The 26,379-nt window shown below is 44.9% G+C and overlaps 1 protein-coding gene across 2 annotated transcripts in view; it reads left to right on the forward strand.

Moving 5' to 3' along the window:
* Positions 1 to 26,379, forward strand: part of TTLL7 (tubulin tyrosine ligase like 7) — a 950,867-nt gene that overhangs the window by 313,154 nt on the left and 611,334 nt on the right. For both annotated transcript variants that reach the window (XM_069232204.1, XM_069232205.1), the window contains one exon: positions 23,105 to 23,239. In XM_069232204.1, the coding sequence (XP_069088305.1) occupies positions 23,105 to 23,239 (135 nt within the window). The remainder of the gene's footprint in view (positions 1 to 23,104; positions 23,240 to 26,379) is intronic.

Raw genomic sequence — 26,379 nt, forward strand, 5'->3', positions numbered from 1 at the left:
TTCAACCTTCCATGCAATAATTAAATACTCAGATTTATTTAAAAATATTCAAAAGACTCATTAAATTGCCTATTAGCAAGCCCCTGTTGTGGCAGCCCGGGGAAGACGGCACCAGCATGATGAAATCCAGAGCTTGCCGAGTACAAGTGAAAGAGACCCGTCGGCAAGATTCCCAGAGGAGCGCACACATAGCCTAATTTAGCTACATGTGCGTCCTGACTCCATGCGGCTGCCTTCCAAAAGCAACCACGTTGACAGGAGGCGAAACAGAAGGCCAAAGGCCCTAATTTGAAATTGGGACTTCAAAAGAAAACGTGTGCAACACACACCTAGGAGAAAGCGGAGCAGATCGACAAGAGAGTGATTTCAAATCCTGAAGAACACTTGTAAGGCAAACACAAGCTATTGCATAGGCAAACAACACTGCTATATCAGAGCCATATAACTTTACAACAACATTGATAATTAAAGGCACCATGGGATTGTAAAAAGGAGATACACTTATTTTGACTGTGGAGCAGCAAAGAAAGTGGCGGTCAAGATGGTGCTTCACTGTTTTGCAGGCTATGTCTACATACTGTTGGTGGACTGTGAAAGAAGTGTGGTTTAAAGCCTCTTGAGAAATGTAGTTTATATATGTGTTTTTACTGTTTTTTGATTGGCTGCTATTTGGAGTAGTAAAGATGGAAAAAGCATAATCATATATTTCTGCCATAGAATTTAGCATCCCTATTAAAACACAATGATATATGAGCCTGTTTTATCTTTAAAAGAGATGTGTTAGACTGACAACCTTAGAGTTGTCATCCCCAAACTTTTTGCACACCTCCCTCTATTTGTCTGACCCTGTTTTTGCTGGTTTCAGGACTCTGTGAACTTTACCACTGCTGACCAGTGCTAAAGTGCATTTGCTCTCTCCCCTAAACATGGTAACATTGGTTTCTACCGAACTGGCATATTTAATCTACCTGTAAATCCCTAGTAAAGAGCACTCCCAGTGTCCAGGGCCTTTAAATTAAATGCAACTAGTGGGCATGCATCACTGCTTGTGCCACCCACACAAGTAGCCCCTTTATCATGTCTCAAGCCTGCCATTGCAAGGCCTCCGTGTGCAGTCTCACTGCCACTTTGACTTGGCATCTAAAATTACTTGCCAAGCATTGAACTCCCCTTTTTCCACATATAAGTCACCCCTAAGGTATGCCCCCGGTAACCTATAGGGCAGGATGCTATGTAGATAAAAGGCAGGATATGTACTTATGTGTTTTACAAGTACTGGTAGTGAAAAGCTCACAAATTCGTTTACCACTCCTGTGAGACTTGCTCCTCTCATAGACTAGCATTACAACTGCCCTCATATAACTTTATGTACTTTTAAGTGGTAGATTCTGATCTGGAAGAAGTAGCCCTGTCATGTTTAGTATTGCCAGAATGGTAATAGAAAACCCTGCTCACTGGTGAAGTTGGATTTAATATTACTATTTTTGAAATGGCACTTTTAGAAAGTGAGTATTTCTCTGCACTTACTGCCATCTGTGCCTTACAACCCTGTCTCCAGTCCACTTATGGTCGGTGCTGGCTGACACTTCCCCTTGTGCATTCCACCCAGACAACCATAAACACAGGACACTCAGTCACATCTGCATTCATCTGCATACTAAATGGGTCTCCCTGGGCAGGAAGGGTGGAGGGGCTCTCTCTTACACTGCAAAGGCCAGTGGCCTGTCCTCACACAAAGTAATGATAATCCCCACAGGGATCCTGGCAGACTGGGCTAAAAGGAGAACTTGTGCACTTCAAAACCACTCTTTGAAGTTTCCCCCACTTTAAAGGCATTTTTGAGTACATAAACTGGGTCTCTGACCCCACCAAAACAGACACTTCTAGAGCTGTAACTGGACTCTGTCAGAAGCTCTGCTGTGCTGCTCAAAGGACCCATCTGGACTGCTTTGCTGAAGGACTGCCTTCATTCTTGTTGCCCTTTTGCCAGCTGCTCCTGACTCTGCTGGAAGGACTCTACCTTCCTCCTAAAGTGCTCTCCAAGGGCTTGGATTGAGCTTCCCTCCAGTTCCTGAAGTCTCAGGGCCAAGAAAGACTTCACCTCTTCAAGGAGATCCTGTGCATCGGAAAATCAGCGCAATGCCTGCAAAATTCGACGCACTGCTTGCGGAAATCCACATAGCATCTGTCTCGTGGATGGAAAATCGCTGCACCATTGGCCTGATTGACACAGTGCCTGCCTCGTCTACCCAGCACATCCAGATTTCTGCTGCATCGTCCCTGGGTGTCATAACAATCCCTGCATTGCAGTGAGGACCAAGTCTGTGTGACAGAAAATTGACGCATCACCTGTAGTGTGAAAAAAATGGACTAATCGCGTGGCCGCATGCAAGAAAACAATGCATTGCTTCTCCCGCTCCAGAAAAACCCACACATCACTTTCTTTTTCAACACTCCTCCTTCCTCTGCGGCCCTCTGCATCGTTATTCTGGACGCACACCAGGTACTTTGTGATAAATTCAACACATTCACAGGTTTCTGTGAATTAAGGCTATGTGCAACATTTTAAAAGTGATTACATTGCTTATGTACCTTGTATTTTGATCTTGTTTTATTCAGATAAATATTATCTATTTTTCAAAACCTGTGTGGTTTATTTTTGTGGTGTTTCCACTGTGTTACTGTATGAGTTATTTTACAAATACTTTACACATTGCCTTCTAAGTTAAGCCTGTCTGCTCTGTGCCAAGCTACCAGAGGGTGAGCACAGGATATTTTTGGTTGTGTTGTGACTGACCCTGACTAAGATTGTGGTCCCTACTTGGACAGGGTGCATTCCTCTGCCAAATAAAGACCCAATTTCTAACAATATGCTAATGTGTGTCACACACAAGTGTGAATATTAAAAAGTAACAGTCAGAGATAGGGGGAGAATAGTTTGGAAAGTCACACACAACCCATTTGGTAATGAGTGTGAGCGGCCTCTTAAAAAGATATAAAAAAACAATAGCAAAGCTGATTGTTTTGGCTTATGTATAGCAAAATGATTTTCTCAAGTCTTATTAAGACGTACCAAAATGACATTAACAAAGCGAGCTTCTAACACCCCCATAACGATTGGCACTGTGAGAGAGGATCTGCCTGTACAATATATAAGCAGGTTTCAAGAGGAAAAGGGCCGCACATGTCCCAAGGGAGCAAGGCACCAGTGTAGCAATACTGGTGTGAAAATTTGTAAGTTATTTGCTTGTAATAGGAAAGTAGAATTAACACTACTAATATGATGTATGTGTCAGCTGTTTTGTAATCTTTAGCCATTGAGTTTGAAGAATTAGAAAGAATACAATTGCGTGCCTTTACTATTAATGCCTATTTACAGGTTGTCGTAAAACCTTTTCAGCAATGATGAGGCCAGACTGACAGTATTCAAACTGCAAACATTTTTTTTTTAGAAACGTATTTCAGACACAGTACAGTTATATAGTCACTGCTAGTGCAAGCTTTCTAAAATGGCTAATCTATTTCAATGCAAGCCAGGGACACAAAGAAAACGTGAGAAATGTGTAGCTGTTACACAAAGAGAGGAGTGGTGTTAATGAAAGTAGAGAGAAGACAGACAGTTAAATATGCATAAGAAATATAATAAAGATGTAGGAAAGAATGCCTGCGAATAAGCTATACAATAAGAAAACGAATGAGGTCATTGATATTTTTGCAATATTTTATTACGTTTTATCTTTCATCAATATAATTTAACCCTATCCAAAACAAGATAATATTCTTAACATAGTCAACATTAATCATTTGAAATGGGTAGTATAAGCTACATCTTTGTAATTGTCTAATTTAGCATGCAATACAGTGTGTTTCAGCTATAGTTTGCAGTTATGGTGAGGTCCATTGTCCAGTAGCATGTGCCATAATGTCCGAACTATAATGAACATGTAAATAAAAATTTTAACAAGCACTGTTGGCACTATAATAACGTAACTATTTGGAAAAAGAGAAGCAGTTATATTGACTAGTGATAGAACAACATGGAGAACATGGGAAAATAGTTCCTTCTTTTGCTTTTCTTATTCATTCTCTTATAATTATCCATTATCATAGAGATCTCACAAATCATCCCATACTTTGCAAACTTTTGCTGAGCTACTTTTTTGTTGCCTGTTTTGACATATTGGCCCTCATTACAACATTGGCGGTATTGACCGCCTACTGCCACAGCGATGCCCGGCAACATACCGCCGCCGTGGCTACCAGCCGTCTACGTGTATCATGACCGCCAATGGTATTCCACCAGAATGCTGGCGGAACACCGCCGATGGTCATGGCGGCGGACGGCGGTAAGGTGGCGCTGCTGACAGAAGCACCGCCACGTCAGCAAAACACCGCCGACCGTATCATTAGTAATTATACGGCCTGGCAGGTGTTTTGTTGGCGGACACTGCTGCTGACAGCAGCGCTGTGGACCGTCTCCAGCTGGAGGACCCCAAGCAGGTTAGTCGGTTTCTCTGACCAAAGAGGGGGGTGTGTGTGGGGGTGTGTATGTTTTGGTATGCGTGCATGCGGGTGTGAGTCGCGTAGGATGCATGCGTGAATGAGTGATTGTGAGTGTTTTGTGTTGTGAATGCATATGTGTGACAAGGTATGTTGGTGTGTGTTGCGGTGTGTGGGTATGTATGTGTGCATGCGTGGGTGGTGGTGGGTATGGTGTGTGCATTTTTGTAAATGGGTGCGCATGTGGGTGTGTATATGTGCGGGGGCAGGAGAGGGAGGGGGAGGAGGGGCGGACTGTGGGGAGTGGGAGTGGGAGTGGGATGGGGGAGATCCCTATCAGTGCCAGGGAAGGGATTCCCTGGAACTGATAGTGCCTACCGCCATGGTTTTTTGTGGTGGTAAGTTTGGCACGAAAACCATGGTGGTAGGCCGGGTCGTAATCCAGAGGTTGGGATTGTGACGGCCGCTGGGCTGTAGACCGAAGTCTCAAGCCCAGTGGCCATTACCACTCTGGCGGTCGGTGTGTTAAAGTGGCGGTAACCGCCATGGTCGAAATCCCATTTCTTTTACCGCCGGCCTATTGCCGGTATTACCGCCGCTTTAACACCAGTGTTGTAAAGAGGGCCATAATGTTTTCCATGTTTCCCGTATCAGACCAGTTTCACGAATACCTCCCTATTGAGAATTGACAGTGTTCAAGATGCCCACTGGTCTGTCAGGAGTCTGTCATCCACTCACTAGGTGGCAATCTCTTGATTTGGTAGCTAGTCCTCTGCCAAACAGGCTTGGTTAGTCCTTCCACTACACCAGTGGGTGGGTGGCTAGTCAGCCTTCCAAAGTTAAAATAACCTTCTTGCACACGCAAATTAGGTAATCTGTTTTCATTATTTTCCTCCAACCAAATGGTTTAAGCCTATGATGTTTTGTGAAACAAAAATGAAAAATTGTCCAGGTTCACTTCTATTTTCTGGTGTGAGTGGTTTGATCTTACTGTGCAGGAAGCTGTGAGCTCAAGATATGCATTTACTACTGTACAGATATGTTTGGCCAACTCATGCATGATGATAAATTCCCTAAAATCATTACTATATTATGATTAAGATGTATCTGATTAAGATATTATTTAAATGTATGTGCACAGGGTGTGCTTAATTCTATCTCTCTTTTTATTTGTACCTATAAGCTCATTCAGGGACCATCTAGCACAGGGCAGTGAAACGTGATAGATAGTTCCAGCATCTGATTGAGCTGATCATTTGTCAGAAGGTTTTTTGCCCTGATGCTTGCAGTTGTAGTGACTGCTGGCAGTAGCAAAGAGGAGATTGTGTATGTTTCTTACCAGCCACGACAATGGGTACTGAGTCTGCATGGGAAAGTTAGCCTCCCATGCCCCTTGACACTGGTCGAACAATTAAGGCCTAGCTCAAAAGAAATGGTGTGAAGGTCCATCGATAGCACAGTTCAATTAATCCAGTTGAAACAACAAGAACAATTTTGAGCCAGAGTTGTTGCTTTGAGAATTTTTAGAAACCATTAAGTAACATTGCTCATTGTGCTAAGTGGTCAAGATTGCCAGACAATTAACATGTATGTACATTCTAAATGGTACAACTGATAAAAGGAAGAAAACAGGATCCTATGTTTCACAGTCCAAAGTTATAAGACTCGGAACATTCTCTTAGTGCACCATTTACAGTTATTGTCTTCTGGTCATTTTGAAGATTGATTTCTTGGGGTCCCTGCAGATCAATGGCTCTTCTACCATCAGAGAGAGACCTAGGTACTGAAGAGGAGAGATGCTATCTTCACATGGAGACAATTAGTGTGGGTTTCTTGCAGGCACAAATGCACACCCTATTGTATTGTATTTTAGTTGCATTCATAGACTACATCATACCTCTTACGAGGCTCCTGAGCGCATTAACAGTTAGCACAGTAAATCATTGATTTTCCTTGGTTGGTGCAATATTGGAAGTCTGGTCTTTGTGAGAAGTGTTTTGGTGTTGCAGCAAGTGCAAGCATGTAACGGAGTGAGGCATAGAATGTTTCAGCTTTTTATTATTATTGTGTTTATTTGGAGCAGTGTCCTTGTGAATGTGGTATGTTTGGGAAGTGTTTTGATGTTGTGCACCAAAGTAGCTGATTGTTTGTGTTATCACTTTGATCTTGTAGCTGTGCTTATGCATTGAATGGAATGAAATACTTGCAGAAGTGATTGTTCCTACCATACTTGAGGGGATAGAATTTTCCAATTCTCTGGATTGGTACAGGACCAAGCCACCGGATGTTCATAGTGACCCTGTATGGGATATTGGAGGTGTTTTGTGGTCATCTTTTGGGTAAGAGACAGAACTTTACTTCCTGCTGAATTCAAAATGATCTTGCACATTTTTTGTCTTTACAAGGGAGAATAGGGATTCCATAATTTGGCTGCCTATATGGAGAATGAGGTTCCACCAATGTGTCTCTTTATTGTGTGAGAGAAGCCATCAGCTTAGGTGCCAGTCTAGAACAGAGGGTTATGTTCTGTGAGGATTTTTGGAGCACTAAATGGGTGAAGCACTGATCCTGGCCAAGAATTTCTCTAAGGGCAATCAAAGTGAAATGTAGATGGGACATCAGAGCATGGGAGCCAGTGAACCACAAGGATCACATGTGTAGTGCATTCATGTGGCGGAAAATTAAAGACACGATGATCAAGCATGTCCTGTTAGAGTTATTTGGTTTGGGCGGCTAGCCCTCAAGCCAGCAAGATGCTTGAGGTCTTCCCTGCAAGGCAGAGTTACTAGGAGCCATATGTACGAACACATTTTCCCATGGACACAGAATGGGCAAAACTGCTTGCTACATCTGGCCCTAGATTCTGAAGTGCAGTTTAGAATGGTGTTGGGTGCATGCCCAAACCTCACAAGGTGGCAACTACAGGGTACGGAGAATGGACATGTCTCACAAAAGTAAACCAAGAAACAAAGAAAAAATGGACACAGAGATAGGGTTTGGTTGCTAAGCAGACCCAACACTCACCTCACCTCCTCACTGCTCTTTTTCTTGTTCCTCCCTTGGGCCATTGCTCGGAGGCCCAAAGCAACATTGGCACAGCAGATATGCACTGGTCTGTCTACTCCGCCCACACCACTGGGCCCCCACTCCTAGGCCTGTGGGCCAAAGCAGGCTTTCTGTTGCTTTGTGGTAAAAAAATAAATACAAATAAATAAAAAAAAAATCAAAACACCTGCCGCTAACTAACCTTGTTACTTGGCCCATTGTTGTACATAGCAAAGATGACCTGGGCCCAAATGCTAGCAACCCCTTTGAATATTAATAGATACTTAACTTGGGCCCACTAGCCAGAGCACCTGCTGCATTAATGTTAGTGATTGTCCTTTCCAAAAAAGACCTCCTATATATTGCCCTCTTCCCTGGGTCATCTCTCTGAGGAAGCTGTATCTGCCCAGTAAACAAAAATGTAGCCCCCACATAGCATCCCCACTCTAGGTCATCTGTTTGATGATATCATTGGATCTCCCTCCTTTCCTCTATCTCCTTGACCGATACTCTGAGGACCCAGAGATATGGAGGATCAGGATTCTGCATCGGAATGCAAACCTGCTGGTTTCCTTCGTACTACCACCTTGACTCACCCTTTTTACCAAACAACCTGCCTTGAACAGTTAATGCTGATGTTGAGATGCCTCTGACTGAGAGCGAAGGAAGGGACAGGGGAGCTTCTGTGATGTGAGACAGAGAAAGGGATAGAGTGCTAAAGAAGAAATGTGCTCCCTCTCTCCAGGGTGTCTTCTACCTAAAAGAAATGTAAATGTGTGCAGTTGGTTAATCACCAAGTATAAAGGCTGCTGTAGAGCCAGTATCGGCTTTAATCGATAGTCACTTGTAGCTTCATGGTGACAAATATTTAGTTTTTGAGGGGTAACATAAGAATGGAATCAGCGAACTCAGAGTGCTTCTTTTTGATGGACACATAAAAATATTTTGCTAAATACAGTCTTACTACTTAATTACTAATATGTATATTTTATAGCACTTGTTTTATCTGAAACATTAAATCATTTTACACTATCCCGTGCTATACTGTGTAATACAATTTTAAAATAATGACATATTTATAGTACTTTCTGTCACCGGCTGGGACCTTGTCATACTATAAATAAACAAGTCACTGTTCCTTACTGCACCAATCAGGATTAATTCTGTAGCTCTCTGGTGATACACACAGACATCTGCGTTGGTTGCATTAACTAACTGAGTTTCCATAACATGAAATAGTACATTCCTACCCTGTAGTTTAACTACCCATTTATTTTCTATGTAAGGTTAGTGTGTATTATATTATGTGCAGTTACGTGAATGTAAAAAAAAAAACAATGAAATACATAATATTTTGTTTTTGTTACCCATGTTTTTGACTCTGTCTCCACACATACTAACCATGCCCCATGGCACTCAGTATCACAGTTTCCACACACATTTGTTTGCGCTTCAACTGGTACATGTAAATTAAGACATTAAGGGGGTCATTCTAACATTGGCGGGCGGCGGAGGCCGCCCGCCAATGTTCCCCCGTCAAAATACCGCTCCGCGGTCACAAGACCGCTGAGGGTATTTTGAGATTTGCGCTGGGCTGGCGGGCGGCCGCCCGCCAGCCCAGGGCAAATCTACCTTCCCACGAGGACGCCGGCTCCGAATGGAGCCGGCGTAGTGGGAAGGTGCGACGGGTGCAGTTGCACCCGTCGCGTATTTCAGTGTCTGCTTTGCAGACACTGAAATACACAGTGGGGCCCTCTTACGGGGGCCCCTGCAGTGCCCATGCCATGGGCACTGCAGGGGCCCCCAGGGGCCCCGCGGCACCCCCTACCGCCATCCTGTTCCTGGTGGGAGACCCGCCAGGAACAGGATGGCGGTAGGGGGTGTCAGAATCCCCATGGCTGCGGAGCGCGCTCCGCAGCCATGGAGGATTCACCCGAGCAGCGGAAAGTCGGCGGGAGACCGCCGACTTTCCGTTTCTGACCGCGGCTGAACCGCCGCGGTCAGAATGCCTGTTGGCGGTGCTCCCGTGGTCGGTGACCCTGGCGGTCACCGGCCGCCAGGGTCAGAATGACCCCCTAAGACAACATGGAAAATCACCCGTTGCATCTCCAAGTTTTTTCTTTTACACGTATTTGCAGCCACATTTGTGCCCACCCCCACCCCCTGGGAATACAGCCACAGACCCCAAGAACCACACCTCACAGTTTGAAGATCTCTGTTGTAGATAATCTCTTATCTTAAAATAAGCTTCAGATGATATTTCTAGTGTTGAAAATGGCTAGCAGTGCACTGACAATTAGTTATGGTGCATCCAAGCACATGAAATCCCAATGAAGCAGTTTAGGTCAGAATTTTCTATCTGAAAAGGGCTTCTGGGAAGGATAGGCACTCCTCGCAGAATGTACTGGGTGCAGGTGCCATGTCACAACAAGCAATTGCTATTGCATGGAGCAGTTTGGTGAGAAACCTTGTGCTTTTCCCCATGGCAAGGATCTGAAGGAGCTCTAGTTAGAGTTCTATGAAGGGTTCCTGCTTCTACACCTGATGACCTTGTAGGGCCTATGCCTGAGCCCATTCCAACTCTATGTCACACTTACTTTCCAGCTCCCAAGTCCACTCTAGTCCCTTTTGTGCTGCTGATGCATGTCCGGGACCTGATTCCAATGCCGGTTTGTGATCCAAAAGGTATTATCAGCCAGTTGCAGTCTCATGTGACGCTATGAAATCAGTAAGGTGTGACCAGTCAATTTTACTCTAATCCTCAACCTCTGCCTATGACCAGTACTATCAGAGGCTAGATGCCTTATTTGGATCAGACTCTGATGTGGTTAGGGTATGTGGCATAATCCCCATGATGCTGATGACAATGAGGTGGCGAATAACCTGTCCCACAAACACTGTACTAAAATGTACTAAACCTAGATTTTCAAAATGCCAGTGTGCTGGATACATCTCCAGAGACTTAGTGCCTGATACCACCTTGGTGGATGGGAAAGTCCATCACAAACATGACTGATAACCCGCCCACCATTTTAGAAGTTCCATAGGATATAATGGAACTTGTAATACAGCGGACCATCCCATCCGCGAAGGTCGTAATCAGGCCCTGAGTGTGATTTGCCAACTGGTCCATCAATCGAAGATAGTGCCTCTTTTGCAGTAGTTGTATGAAGGGCATACAGGATCTAGTTGTACAGTTGCCTACTTTTCAAATCAAGGTAAACCTGTTGACTGAAATCCATCAACCAAGTCCAATCCTGTCAGAGCTACTATTAACATCTATCAAGCCCCTTACCAGCACCTATATGTCCAAGCTATGCTCGGGCTCTCCAGTCAGTCAACCCATTGCCGGATGTCATAGGCCAGCCCCGGTGACCCCTGTTATTGTACTTTATTTTTTTACTTTTTTTGACTAAGGCAGAATGCTTCGTGGTACAGGTGTTGATGAGTAAAGTCAGCCCTAATGCATTTCCGATAAGTAGTCTGTATAGAGAGTTGAAATATATTGCTGCCTTTGTAAAGAGAATATTCTCTTTAGCTAGTTTTGTACACCCAGGTTTTTATGGGGCATGACCAGCAAAATGTTGCTAGCTGTCCCAGAAGACCTCATGACCTTGCTGGCTCAAACAATACACGATGGCCAGGACACAATGACGTATACAGTGTGTGCTGGTATGTATGTCATAGACTGAGTATGCGAGCTGTTGGCACCAGGACAGCTGTTAAAACAAATGACTGTTTGCGATTATACTTGTTTACAAGCGATGATCAGGTGTCTCTTATGGACATCCCTTTGACAGTGCTAGATTTTTGGGGGAGAAGGCTGGTTTGAACTTTTGATTGATTAAAAGACAGTCTAACCACAGCATGATCTTTGGGAGCTTTTATCTTCCACCAACAGTACAGGAAGGTGGCTAGCCTATTAACAACACCAGCAATCCCACCCTGTGCAACACCAGCAGGTCCAGTCCTTTGGGGATGAGGTTCTTGCCAAGGCCAAGACAGTTTTCTTTTCATGCAGCTCCTGCCAAAGCCCTGTAGCTTGCCTGTGCATGTCTGTACTCAGCCGGTAGGAGGGAGGGCATGTAATTTCTTCCCTAAGTGTAGATCTTTCTCATCCTTCAGACTCCTTTTGTCCAGACATGCCAGGAAGTGTGTGCATTCTTTAGAGCAAAGAGAGGGGTACTATGCATGCTTCTTCCATGCACCAAAGAAGGACAGAGGTCTCAAGCTTATACAGGGCCTTCGCCCTATGAATGCCTTTCTGCAGAAAAACAAATTCAGAAGGCTCACTTTGTCTCTTATCTTGCTGTGTGTACCCAAGAGACTCGATAGTCACTCTCAAGTAGCAGCCCACATATTTTCCTATGCTCATCCTGTTGTCCTGCAGGCATTATCTACAGTTAAAGGTGTTGTCAGAACAATTCTAGTTTGCTGTGCCCCCCTTTGGCCTCTCCCAGGCCCCTTGAGTGTTCACGAAAGTAGTGACTTTTGTCGATGCCCACCTTCTGAGGATGGGAATATTTGTGTTCCATACCTCAACTGGCTGCCCAAAGCAGACTTACTCCATTCATTCATTGCCCATCCCTGGATGATGGCGGAACTCGTGTCCTTTTTGAGGTTTCCATAAATATGGGAAAGTCCCTACTGAGCCCCATGCAGAGGATAACCTTCATAGGTGTTATCCTATACCTTATAGCATTCAAGATCTTTCCACTATCACAGTGCATCTGTGAAATTCAGGTTATGATCTCGAAGTTTTGAGCTCAATCCTAGGTCTTGGTGTTGATAGCTCTGAAGCTTCTTATATTTTCTAGCCTTCTGCATCCTGCATGTTCTAAATTCCAGGTGACATATGCAGACCCTGCAGTGGAACTTCACATTACAGTGGGCCCAGCGTCAGGGTTGCCTCTCCGAATGCATCCAGATTCCACAGGAGACACCTCAAGATCTTCTTTGGTGGCAGACAAATGCCAACCTCATCTGCTGCTTGCCACTGTACTGTCTCCTCCTAGACTTCATGGGATCACCATGAAGAGATGGATATCAAAGGCATCTAGTCTCAGACACAGGGTCAGCTTCTTATCAACATTTTTCTGCTTTGTGCAGTCCATCTGCCCTTAAAGCCTCCCAGCTGTTAATCAATGGGAGGGTGACCAAGGTCCTCACACACAACATGACCCCCATGTGGTACTGAAGCAAGCGGGGTGGATTGGGATCCTAGATCCTGTACCAGGAGGCACTAGACCCCTGGTGGACAAGCAGAACATCTTTGTGGTAGCCAGCCATCATGCCAGAGCATTTAAGATGAGCAGACATTAGGTGGTGGATTATGAGTTGCCTCTACCCCCAGCCTCCACGTTAGAAAGGGCCATCTTATGCCAGTGGGGCATGTACTGGCTAGATCTGTTCACAAGCAACGAGAAAGTGCAGTGTCCATTCTACTGCAATTTGGTGTTTAGAGCATTTGTCCTCCAATCTGGCTACCGTTTTGGGAGGACTTCCTGTCTAAGCAATAGGTGAGGGTCCTACACCTGAGTCTCTGCAACCTACACCTCCAGGCATGGCAGTTGAGTGGCAGCAGTTAAATGTATTTGATCTACTGTCCATAGTAGTCACTGTTATCTTGCAGACTGACACCCTTTAAAAAAGTCCATATATGCTGGGAGAGGCTCCTTGCCTGGTTTAGCGCTGGTCATACTGACCCTCTGCAGGCTGAACTTTCAGATGTGTGTTTGTTTGTTTTATTGTTGGCCCAGAAAGCTCTTACAGTGGGCAGAGTGAATGGTTGTCTGCCCTTTAAGCCGTTCTTTGTTTACCTGATTAACCATTTTGTTTCATTATCACCTGTTGTGATTTTGTGCACGCCTTTTGAGTCAATGTACAGCTGCTCACTGACACTATTGCTGCTCAAAACTATCTTCCGAATTGCCATTACCTTTGTACCTCATGGGAATGAACTGCAGGTGCTCTCAGTGCAACAACACTACCCCACCTTCTTTTCAGGCAAGTTAGTGGTAGTTACCGGGCTGGTCTTGTTACCCAAAGCTGTGACACCTTTCCACATTGGCCAATGTTTTACTCTGCCAACATTTTATGAATGTCTCGAGGTCAAAACTTATTGGGACCTATTCACAAAAAATTCATAAAACAAGCTAGTAGTTAAATGTCCTCCTTAATATATTTTAATGATTTTTGGTATTCACAAACATTCCCAGAAGTGTGCCTGGGAAGCTGTGCCAGGAGTAGTTTTCACTAATGCTTCTACTGCACGCTCATATTCCCCTTTTGTGGAATTTTCCATTGCAGAGCACTGTGCACAGGATTATTTTAGGGTTGAGGATGTGAGTGTATGCGCTTGCGCATGCGTCTCGTACGTGAGATGCTGTTGTGTTCAATAAAGGGCTTGGAGCTTGCCTGTCGCTCACCATTTGTTGGTGTGCGTGGCGCTCTCTTCACAGCATCGTAATTCATCAAGGAATGTCTGGCATTATTTCCGTTCCTCTGTGTGAAGCAGGGATCAAGCACTAATTGATTTCCACTTAAGTAGTGCCCGTCCTCTGCTCCCGACGTGATCGAGGTACTATTTTGTTCTAACTTCCAGTGCCCTGCAAACAAAGGCTTGTGACTGGCAAAAACGTGCCCAGCAGGACAAACAAAATTGCAAAGTTTTATTTTTTAAAGCTAATTTTGTTTTGTTAAGCTCACTTTTCTCTGTTTCCACCAATGTCAAAGCATGACAATTAACTTGTTCAAAATATGCAAGACCCATTGCATTGCAAATGCTTGTTTTAATCTGCAAGGAAAATATTTTCCTCATGGTGAAAGCCGTTCCCAAGCACCATTAGTAAGTTTGGGAGTGATCCACTTTCTATTCTGAAAGGGAGTTACTCAAAAATCGGTGACTAATTCAAGAGTGGCAATGGGCTGGAGAGGAGTTTGTGGATACCTAGAATTGTTCATGTTTTTGGCTGTTCCGAAACTTCAAAGCAAACCAACCTTCAGGACGACCACTTTCCACCCATTGAGCGGGGCTTAATACTACTGATTTCTCCACGTTGGCTCAGGTGAGTGCAAGGGCTGCGATGCAGAGTTTCGACATCAAGGCTGCAGTTGATGGGGATGCGGGACCTTGCACCAAGAAGAACGTTGCAGTGTCTGTTCTGAAGGTGAAGTGCTGGTTCCAAGATGCGCAGTACAGTGGCAATGTGATTTTGGTTGCCCCGCTTCTGACCCACGCAGTAGTGTAATGCATTGATTTTTTTGCATGCACCAGCGTTGATGTACTGATTCTGCTCCCACAGTAGAGGATGTGTTAGTTCTGCTGGAGCAAGTACCTTAGGCCCAATTCCAGGGGTCACGGACGGGGTTGGCACCAGCTGGCTGGACAGACCCACAGATTGCAGAGTCCGGGTGCAGGAACAAGGTGGTTGGAAGTCTGTTATGTCCCTGAGACTTCCGATCAGGAGGCCAGCCAGCTAGCCCTAGCAGTCGCTCTGGTTCTGAGTTGGAGAGATTCAGGTCCAGTCCTTCTCCCTCTCAGGCAAAAGGGCAGCAGGCACAGGTCAGCACAGCGAAGCAGGAGTCAGGCAAACAGTAGTCCAACAGAATGGCAGACAACAGCCCAGCAGTCCTTCTTCCTCGCAGGGTATCCACAGGTTCGGTGTAGTGAAGTGGTGTTGTCTGAGGTTCTTATACCAAGTGGTGCTTTTGATGTGGGGGAAACATCAAATACATGCCTTTGTAGTGCACAGATGTCCTGCCTTTCCTGCCTTGGTGCCAGACTCACTACAGGGAGGTATGCAGCCCTTTGAGTGTGGACAGGACACAGCCTATTCAGGTGTGAGTGGGGTGGTGTACAGCTTCTCCCGCCTATCCTGCACAGGATGGCCCATAAGGGGACCACTAGGCTATCTTTGTGTGTGGCTATCTAGAGAGAACACACAAAGCTCAGCTGTCCCCCACTCAAGACAGGTGATCAGAGACGGTCCGCAGGCATCAAATGGCTAAAGTAAGAACATGGCAACTTTCTGAAAGTGGCATTTTTTAAAATTACAATTTAAAATCCAAATTCACCATAAGGTGTGCTTTCAAATTGTGATTCCAGAGACACCAAACTCAAGAAGTTTATTTCTTCCAGATTGTGAATTACACTTAAGAGATGTAGTAAGGTGATCCCAATGTTATTTTATGGGAGAGATAGGCCTTGCGTACTGAAAAACAACTTTGGGAGATTTCCACTACCAGGGTATGTAAAACGTAAAAGAACATATCCTGCCTTTTAAATACATTGCACTCTACCCTCTAGGATGTCCAGGGCTTACCTTAGGGGTTACTAATATGTATAAAGAGGGCAGGTTTGGACCTGGCAAAATGGTTACTTTACAGTTCAATATGGCAGTTTAAAACGGCACACACGGGCTATGCAATGGCAGGCCTGAGACATGTTTAAAGAGCTACTCAAGTGGGTTGCACAATCAGTGCTGCAGGCCCACTAGTAGTGTTTCATTTACAGGCCCTGGGCACATGGAGTGAGCTTTACTAGGAACTTATAAGTAAATTAAATTAAATTAAATATGCCAGTTGGGATGAGCCAATGTAAACACATTTTAGGGAGAGAGCACAGGAACTTTAGCACTGGTCAGCAGTAAAGTGTGCAGGATCCCAAGGCCAGCAAAAATGAAGTCAGCAGAAACAGGAGGTCGGAACGAAGAGAAGTCAGGGGGACCCACTCCAAGGATGCCAAGTCTAACAAGTGTTTCCCCCCAGGTGAAAGTGGGGAGCTCTAGCCAACCCTTTGGTTCTCTGGGAAGTAACCCCCTACTGATGAAGGTTACAGGTTGATCCAGGCCCTCTTCATTTAGGTTCAAGAGCATGGCCCCTGTGTCTGCTCTATGGTGTCTACCTGCATAATGAATTCTTGGGAGAAGTCAGGGGCCTTGAGCAAGTGTGCCATGCACATGGCCTCCTTCAGGGCATCTAATGCTTTCCGGGAGGCCTCTGTCCAGATCACCTAATGTGGCTGCTTCTTGGAAGTCAGCTCAGTCAAGGGGGCAGCAATGGGGCCATACCTCTTGACAAATCTCCTGTAATAGCCAGTGACGCCTAAGAAGGCCCTCACCTCTGTCTGGGTCTTGGGGTTGTTCCAAGCAAGGATTGTTTCAGTTTTGGCCTGGAGGGGCTGCACCTTGTCACCTCCTACTTGGTGAACCAAAAAGAACACAGAGCCCTGCCCTATCTGGCACTTACTGACCTTGAGAGTCAGATCTGCTCTCTGCAGAGCCTGAAGCACTTCCTTGAGGTGGCACAGGTGGTCCTCCCGGTTAGAACTGAAAACCACACTGTTGTATAGGCAGGCGGCACTGAGGTTCTTCAACCCAGTCTGGACCTGGTTTACCAACCCCTGGAATGTAGCAGGAGCATTCTTTGACCAGAAAGGCATTACTTTGAACCGGAAGTGCCCTTCCTGGGTAGAGAATACAGACCTCTGGCCTCTTTGGTCAAGGCTATTGGCAGTATCCAGGTGTTAAGGCAAACGTGCAGAGAAACTTGGCAGCTCCTACCAGATCTATGAGCTCATCAGCTTAGTGGTGGAGTGCACATCAATCTTGGTGACCTCATTGAAATTACAATAGTCCACACAAACTTAAGTTTGGGTGTAATCCCTGGAAGGGCAGGCTGGGGGACCAGCACCACTGGGCTGGACTGAGGGCTGCTTGAGAACTCAGTAACCCCTAACACCAACATCCTGGAGACCTCCTCCTTAGTGCTGGCTCTCACCTTGTCAGACAACCTCCAAATTTGATTGTTTACAAGAAGGCTGTCTCCAGTATCAATGTCATGGGATCACCATGTATTGAACTCTGGATTAAAGAAGATCAAAGAGGCAAACTGCCCCAACAACTGGCAGTACTCTCTCTGTTCATTAGGGCTAGTTTAGTGGAGAGACTGAAACTCTCCTCTGACCCATCCTGCTCTTTAGAGGAAAGGAGGTCTGGAAGAGGTTCACTCAGCTCTTCCATCCCAACATCAGTGACTAACAGCAAGGTGAGCACAGACCTCTCAAAGTGGGGCTTGAGGCCGTTGACATGCAGGAGCCCCAGAGGGTTCCTAGGGTTTTTGAGGTCCACCAGATAGGTGACATCACTCTTGCACTCCTTCACCTCATAAGGCCCAGACCATCAGACTTGTAGAGGCTGGGGCCCCACGGGCTTGGTCTCCCACTCTTTTTGGCCAGCTGAAGCTCAACCAGAGTGGCACTTGGGTCATAACACCATATCATGTCCTCCTATCTGGCTTCCAGATTCTCCTGGGTGAGTTTCCAACTCCCTTCTTCAATACCTCCCTGTAGACAAACAAAAGGCATGGCAGGAGGGCATCCCCCTTATGGGTTCTGACAGACCCATTTTCATGCGCTTAATGAGCCAAATGAACCTTTCAACACGCTCATTTGTTTGTGGGTGGTAAGGCAAGGAGAACTTGTAGGTTACCCCACCATCCTGCCACCTGGCCTTCATGTACCCTGATCTGAAGTTGGTACCATGGTCAGATTCAAAGTCCTTGGGGAACCTGACACAGGTAAAGATGCTCATCAGTGCCCTGGCCACCACGGATGCAGTCGCCGTTCTCAGAGGGGATAGCCTTGGGGTACCGAATGGCATGGTCCATCAAAACCAGGATGAACCTGTTTTTCATGGCTATCTTCGGGTCCAGAGGCCCAGCAGTGTTGATTGTCACTGTCTCAAAGAGGGGGTGCTAATGACAGGAAAAGGTTGTAGGGGAGCCTTGCACTTCACTTCTGACTTGCCACTGGCATGGCAGGTAGGCCAGGATCTGCAGAACACATCTGAGGCCTTACTCATTTGAGGCCAGGAAATGTGGGTAGCATGCCTATCAAAGGTCTTGTTCTGCCCCAAATGACCTGACAGCCCCAGTAGTAAGGCTCTGTAGCACTGGGGGACCACCAACACAATGGTGGCCCCAGGCTCAAGAACCTTAGGCTCACTATAGAGGAGACCATTTTCCCACTAAATCTAGAGATCAGTGGTGCTATTGCCAGCTGCCCGGGCCTCGGCCTGCTGCAGTAGGCCAACAAGTGTAGGACATTCCTTCTGCACCCTGCAGAACTCCTCCCTGGTGGGACCACCTTTCTTCTACCATTTGGTCAGCTCAGGATGATTCCCTAGTTCAGCCACATCCTCCCCTGTAGGCTCTGGGTTGTCCCCCTCAGAGTCAGTCTCCTCCCAGACTGTGAATGTTTCATGAGCGGGTTTCCTGCATTCCTTGTCCTTCCTCTTATTGACAGGCCCCTGGGCCATTCTTTCAGGCCCTCCTGACTACCTTCTTGAGGTGCCATGGACTGTGAGGTAAGGCACACCAACTTGGGCAACCCTAACGTCTCCAAGTAGGACCTTAGCTCCCTCTAATTCCAGGCAGTATGCTGCAAGTCATTGCCAAGCAGACAATCCACAGGCATGGATGTACTCGCAGCTACCCTCAAGGAACCTGAGAACCAACCCCCCCCAATTCAAAGTGAACCACAGCCACTGAGTAGCGACTTTCATGGTTGCCGGCTGCTACAACTTGGTGGAATTCATTTGGGACTACCTGCTCTGAGAACACCAGATGACATCTCACAGTTGTCATGGTGGCTCCAGTGTCTCTCAGAGCCTCTGCCCTCTGCTCATTGACGGTGACCCACTGCCTATATTTCTGAGTCTTGCTAGGCATGGCGGTCCTCTGTACCATCTCTCTGTTACCCAGGGACACCTCTTGTTGCCCCTTATATCACTTAGGGGGTACCTTCCCTGAAGACTCACTATCATGGAACCATCACTTTCCCTTTTCTGTTAGGAGATGTGAGTACTGCCCCAAGGAGCTAGTTTGAATCATTTTAGAGAACGCCTTGCTTTTGTTTTTTTCTTGCTCCCTCCTTCTTCTGAGGGGACCATGCCCACTCTTGTTGTGACCCCCTGCCCCCCAGAAACCTTCTTGTGGACCCTGGTGCTGACCCAGTGGTCTGCCTCCTTAGAAAGCTCTCCAGGGTCAGTGAGCTTACTATCAATCAAATGTTGGTGCAAATCTGCAAAGCAAAGACTGAATATGTGCTCCTTTGCAATCAAGTTGTACAGCCCCTGATAATTGCCTTTTACCCAACAATCCAGTGCTGTGCAAAAGGAATCAACACAATCCACCTAAGTCTGGTGAGCTAGCTTCTGACTGTCTCTTATCTTCTGCCTGTACTTTTGTAGGTTAAGACCATACTTTCTGAAAAGGGCTTCTTTCACAGGGGGGATACTTCATCCTGTCTCCTGCATCTAGGCCAGTAGATATTACCTCCCCTCTCTAGGGATTTACCTACACAGACTAGCCTCCCAATCCTGCTCAAGCATCTTGTGCATCTGCAGAGCAATCTCAAACCATCTGTCAATGACATCTTCCACCACAAGGTCAGTTACCATGTCTTTAGGTTTTTGCACCCTCTTGTTTCCAGAGGGCACTGAAGTAGTGCTGTCACTATCACATTTGGAACCTTTAGGTTGCCTTGCTTTAAGCTCCAGCTCCCTCATGTTCTTTTCATGTTCCAGCATAAGCTGTTTCTGAGCCAAGGCCCTCTCCGCCTCTGCTTGTTTTGCCTCCATGACCAACTTTTTTTCTTCTTTCTCCATCCTCAATTTGGCCAGCTCCAGCCTGAGCTTTCTTTCTTCTCTCCTGTCCTCCAACTCCTCTGGGGGCAGGTTGCAGGAGGACACACTGTTCCCTGCACGTGTGGTGATCTCCAATCGTGTGAGGATGTTACCCTCCCCCTTAATATTTTGTAGACTGTGGGTCCTGCTCTGGTCATCCTCACTTTTCTTATCTTGATGATCATATGCCCATTCCCTCAGGGCTTTATGGAGCTTCCCCTTCTTGGTGCTCCTCTTCACAGACAGCTCTCTCTCCTGAGAAATCTCCTTGAGCTGAGCCACGGTGTAGCTATCCAGGTTGGCCTGCTCTAATCCATCTTTGCAGATGAGGTTATGGGCACAAACAGTCAGGTAGAGTAAAAATATTTTTTTTTAAAGCAAAAAGGCCAATCAGGGAGAATTTAGATTCAATTTGGCATTAGATGGATATAGTAGTTATTGGGTTTCTGGTTGACAGAGGTATGCACTCTGTCCAAACAGGAACCACAATCCTAGTCAGGGTAAGTCAGATACACACCAGAAATTAACCCATTATCGCCATGTGGTAGCGTGGCGCAGAGCAAGCAGGCTTAACTTAAGAGACAATGTGTAAAGTAGTTGTGGAACACTCCTAACAGTTAAAACAGTGAAAACACCACAAAAAAACACCAAACCTGTTTAGAAAAATATAGCTTAACTTTGAGAGTAAAATAAGACCAGAACAACAAAACATCCAATAAGTAGAAATCAAGATATGGATTTTTAAAGATTAAAATACAACATAGTGCTTGAAAGCATAAAGTGGTCACCCTAGACTGAGTTAAATCCAAAAGATCAGGCTGACCGTGATGGCGAGCGGGTTGGATATAGTCCTAGACAAGTCCCATTGAAGTTTCACCTTCTTAAGAGCTGAGCCAAGAGTCCCGTTTGCAGGAAAGAAGTTCATGGAGAGCAAGGAGAATGGTGCTGGTTGTGGTCAGTGGGTGTGAAAAGTCATCCGGGCCTTGTACAGGGCAGACTGTAGCCTTGTGGTCACAAGTGGCAATGCTTGCTGTGTGAAGAGATGAACTTGCAGTGGCTCATGCTGATTCTTAGGGTGAGTGTCAGGGTTCCAGTGCGAGTGGGCCCATTTGCAGTTGCAAAGAGACCAGAAGCTTAATTTCAGGAGCCAGAGACCACTCCCAAGGACAAAGAACTGGAGAGGCGCAACTTGGGGGTCAGGATCTGATTGAGGATGGTTCCAGGAGCTGTAGCAGAAGGGTTAGAAGTCTTTTGTGTCCCTTAGACCTCAGAAGAACAGCAGGCATACCAGCAAGCCCTTGGAGTCACTTTGGTTCTGCGTTGGGGAGATTCATGTCCAGTCCTTCTCACTACCAGTCAAGGAGGCAGCAGGTAGAAGGTCTGCACAGTAGAACAGGAGTCCAATAGAGTGGCACTCCTTTCAGCAGCACAGCAGTTCTTCCTGTCAGAGTATCCACAGGTCCAGAAGTGTTCTGAGTTGGTAGCGTCTAAGGTCCAGTTCTTATATCTAGTGGTGCCTTTAAAGTAGGGGAGATTTCAAAGAGAGGCCTTTGAAGTGCACAGGGTCCCTGCCCTTCCTGTCCTGGATCCACACTCACTACAGGGGGTTATGCAGCCCTTTGTGTGGGATCAGGACACAGCCCATTCAGGTGTAAGTGTCAGCTCCCCCTTCCATCCTTCCTAGGAAGGCCACTCAGGATGTGGATGGCCCATCAGTCACACCTACGCTCCCTTTGTGTCTGGCTGTCTAGAGAGAATGCACAAGAGCGCAGGTGACACCCACCCAGATGTGTTTTCAGAGACAGGCAGAATACACCAAATGACTAAAGTAAGAAAATGCCAATTATGTAAAAGTGCCATTTTCAGAATGGCAATTTAAAATCTGACTTTACCATAAGTTATGATTTTAAATTGTGACTCCAGAGACACCAAACTCGAAAAGTGTATCTCTTCCAGATTGTGAATTACACTCATAAGATTTAATAAATTAATCCCAATGTTAACATGTGGGTGTAATAGGCCTTGCAGTGGTGTTTTATTTTACACTACCAGGACATGTAAACGCAAAAGTACATGCCAAACTTTTAAATACAATGCACCCTGCCCTTAGGGATGTCTTAGTCCTACCTTAGGGTTGACATATATATATATATTAAAAAGGAAGATTTGGGCCTAGCAAAAGGTTTACTTTGCCAAGTCGACATGGCAATTCAGAACCGTACACACAGGTTCTGCAATGGGAGGCCTGAGACATGTTTAAGGACCTGTTCAAGTGAGTGGCACAGTCAGTGCTGCAGACAGAGTAGTAGCATTTAATTTACAGGCCCAAGGCACGTAGAGTGTACTTTACTAGGTACTTATAAGTAAATTAAATATGCCAATGGGGAATGAGCCAATGTAAACACATTTTAAGGGAGAGAGCACAAGCACATTAACACTTGTCAGCAGTGGTGAAGTGTGCAGAATGCTAAAGCCAGCAGAAACAGGAGGTTTGAAGTCAAAAAGTCAGGGGGAAACTACTCAAAGGATGACGGGTTTAACATCGGGCTTTTTGTGTTAGATTGCTTTAATTGCAGAGAACAATGCAGCATTTTGCTTCAAAGTGAATGATATGTTGAAATCTTGTATCATAAGGCCAAAAAAAATTTTTTTAAACGTCTTCAAAGTCTGCTAAAGTATTATTAATTAATTTAAGTATTTAAGGGGTTTAACTTATTTTATTGTTAGAGTATACCCTTTGTTGATTCTTCTGTTTCCTGGTTTAATCCATGCAGTCGCAATAATGATGTTCATATTGACCTGATCATGTTTGCTCTTAATTTATAGTTCCATTTTCATAATTCTTACTCAAATATACTTTGATTTTTTCTAAGACAACCAAGAAACATCCTGCCTTGCTTTGAATTCAGAATTTGCGTTTGAACCTCCCAGCAAAAGGAAAGCCAGGAAGAAGAAAAAAAAGCATGGGATAATAACAGCAAATATCGCAGGCACCAAATATGAAATTGGTAGGTTTGTGGGCACTGCGGTAACTTTGTAGTTGTTCTGCTTTTATGATAGATATGGTTAACATGACACATAGAAAAAAAACCATTATATTGCATAATGATGAGTGAGATACTTTTAACAGTTTCCCTATGATAAGATTATTAATGTGTAAACAAGCAATTGTCCACTATCCCTTCATTTATTTTCCTTGTCTTAGGAGGTTATTTAGATCTGCAGGGACAGCACAGTGACCTGCCAGGTCAGCAATGGTTGGGGGTTTACTCCCCTGAGAGATGACCTTCATTCCAATTTACAGAGCCCTGCTTTTCTAGTGGGAATCTCTGTTCCTTCAGTGGAGCTACCGCTGTAGTGGCTCTAGTAAAAGCACATGTTCTTTGCCTAGCAGGCACCTACCTTGATATGCCTGCTCTGCAAGAACAAATCTCCAAAACAAAGTAAGTATAGGCATGATGTGCAGGGAAGTTTCTCTTTGCGTTTGAGGGCCATTGTGTGTTCTGTATGCCAGTCATGATGGGTACCCCTTCCTAAATAGAGTGAAGTGAACATTACTGCATTCTGGAAGGCCTGTGGTCGTTGGGACATCATGCCAAATGTTTCGGAAACTGAAGCCAGCTGAAGTTCTGTTGATGGCCACCCTGTGGTTCTCCACCTCTAAATGGGGTAGGGTGATGGTAGGTTTAGTGAAATGGTGCATCTGCCATTTCATGGTGGGCCACCATTATGCCAATCTGTAAATGAATCCATTACTCTTGACACCTTGTCTTGACCTATGTAACAGGCAACTTCTTGTGTTCTACATAAATATAATAACAAGAGCTGTTAGTCACTCCCGTTCACGAGAAGGGTACAAGCTGGTCGCTGTTTCCTCAATAACTGTGGCTTTCCTGTCTGCTCAGAGGCAGGTTGTTTATGAAGGAAAACAATTTCTTTTAGGTGGCCAGTAGATACGTTTATACTCAATTATTTTTTTTGTTTATTAGTTTAGCTAGTGCTAATTTTAAGTGTTTGCCTGACCTCATTTCATGGCTAAAAAAAGAACAAGCATTAGCAAAGTCAGTAGGCCTAGTTTTGGCCACCATTGTGTTGGATTTTTGATTCTTGTTTTGTTCTCTCCTGATTTTTGCATAATGTTATAGTTACGGAAGCTGTCAGACCCTCATCAATCCAAAATGCACATTGGCTAAAGGCAAAAATATTTTTTGGTCTCAAAAAAGTATGTTACCATAGTAGTCCCTGACACTAAAGGGAAACATTTTCTGCGTGGATGAGCTCCTTCTTAAAGCCCAGCATGCTGTAATTCACTGTGAAGCCAGGCAAATGCTGAAATGGGCTGACCCATTGCCCCACAATGCACGCAGGAGAGGGTGGAAGAAAAATATAAATGACACAATAGAAGACTTATGGATACAATTTGGCTGAAAGCTTTATTACAGCAAGCAGCTTGTAAAGTCAGACAGAGAGATTTGCAAAGACAGACAGAAAAATCGGACAAGAAATTGGTATAAATGGCACAGCTTCAGGTAGTAATATAGAAGTTAAGTATCTCTCCAAGCTCTGCATACCTGAGTGTGGAAAGCATACTCAACAGCCACACGAGCAGGACATGTAGATGGCATTTGTTTACAAGTATAACAGTAGTTCTCATTAAAGATACATACCAACATGACATACAGGAGTGCAATTATAAATCCACTTTATTGCATTCATTCTAGAAAGAAGATAATTTTATGAAGAATAGTTTCAAATCAACACAATCGTGTATGCTTTGAAATGCTAGCAGACAGCTAAACAGCTACTCCAAAAAGAATGTAAAACAACATTAGTAGGAGACAGAAATCAATAAAGCTGGAATGTGCTCCACGCTCACATCAAAAGCAACAACATTTCCTGCTATCCCATTAGACTCTAAACACAAAGGCAACATAAAAGTAATAATAAACTAGTACTAAAGGGAATTACCTTGTGTACTGATACTCTTCTTGTGAAAGAGCAAAATGCAATCACTCAAAATGAAGATAGACAGTGGCTGAAGTGGGCTGCACCACTGCCCATGCAGTATGCTGTAGTGGGCAAAGCAAAATGTGAATGACTCGACAGAAGACCAGTGGATGAAAGGAGCTGTCTGAAAATCCCTTTAAGAAACTATATTATACATATAGGCCAGATTTACTAAGATTTTGAGTCAGGGTTGCATTACTTTTGTGACTCAACGCTGACACAAAATCCTTTTTGGCATTTACTAAGCCATGCAAAGCCATTGTGCATGGCTTGGTGTGGTTTACTAAATACAAAATAAAGCAATGCAGCACATAGCGCTGCCTTGTGTTACTTTGTATTATGTAGGCATTACATGGATGGAGCATGGATGTTCCCTTTCATCCACCAATGTATTTTGATGCAAACCCAGATTTACAAAGACTTATAAACCTAGGTTTGCTTCAAAATGGTGCACCTATCCAAGAGTGATGTAATGAGGAGACATTTATTTTTCCCCCTCGTTATTTCCTCTTTCCATGCGTGATTCATTCTGCAGCACACACAGAAAAGGAATATGCCTATAAGGATTCTTTTTAAGCAGGAAGGGTTCCTCTTCTGCACAAAAACAATGCTGCCCGTAATGGAGGCACTCTTTCAGCAAGGTGGGACAGTGCCTGTGTTGGCAATAGGTGTCCTCAAGAGCACCAGTGTTAAGAGGGAGCATATGTGCCCCATATTAGTAGATATGGTGCATTTCTGCTCTCTTCCTTTCAAAGCAACACAGAGCCGCAACTTTGCTTGCTGCCCTGTGTTCTATAACCGTTTCATAAATATACCCCATAATAAAAAAAAAAAGAAAAATCAAAAGGCATTGGGTAACTCCAGAACTCAAATTGAAGGAGGGTGATTTTCAAAAATTAAGAGGGAGTCTTTTTTTTCCCTATTGACATACATTGAAGAGGAAGTAATTTTAGGCAAGAGAAAACTATTCTAAATCCACTTTTGGCTTTAGAAAAGGTGAAACTCCTGCCTGAATCTGGTGTGTTGTCATATATGGGCATACAGTCACAGGCTAGGTGGCAGGAGCAGAAAAAACACGTGTGAATACTTATTGTCTATAATGTCACAAGATTATCTGAGCCAGCCACATAATGTGAAACAC

The sequence above is a fragment of the Pleurodeles waltl genome, chromosome 4_2 (assembly GCF_031143425.1).
Source record: "Pleurodeles waltl isolate 20211129_DDA chromosome 4_2, aPleWal1.hap1.20221129, whole genome shotgun sequence".
Classification (NCBI taxonomy): Eukaryota; Metazoa; Chordata; class Amphibia; order Caudata; family Salamandridae; genus Pleurodeles; species Pleurodeles waltl.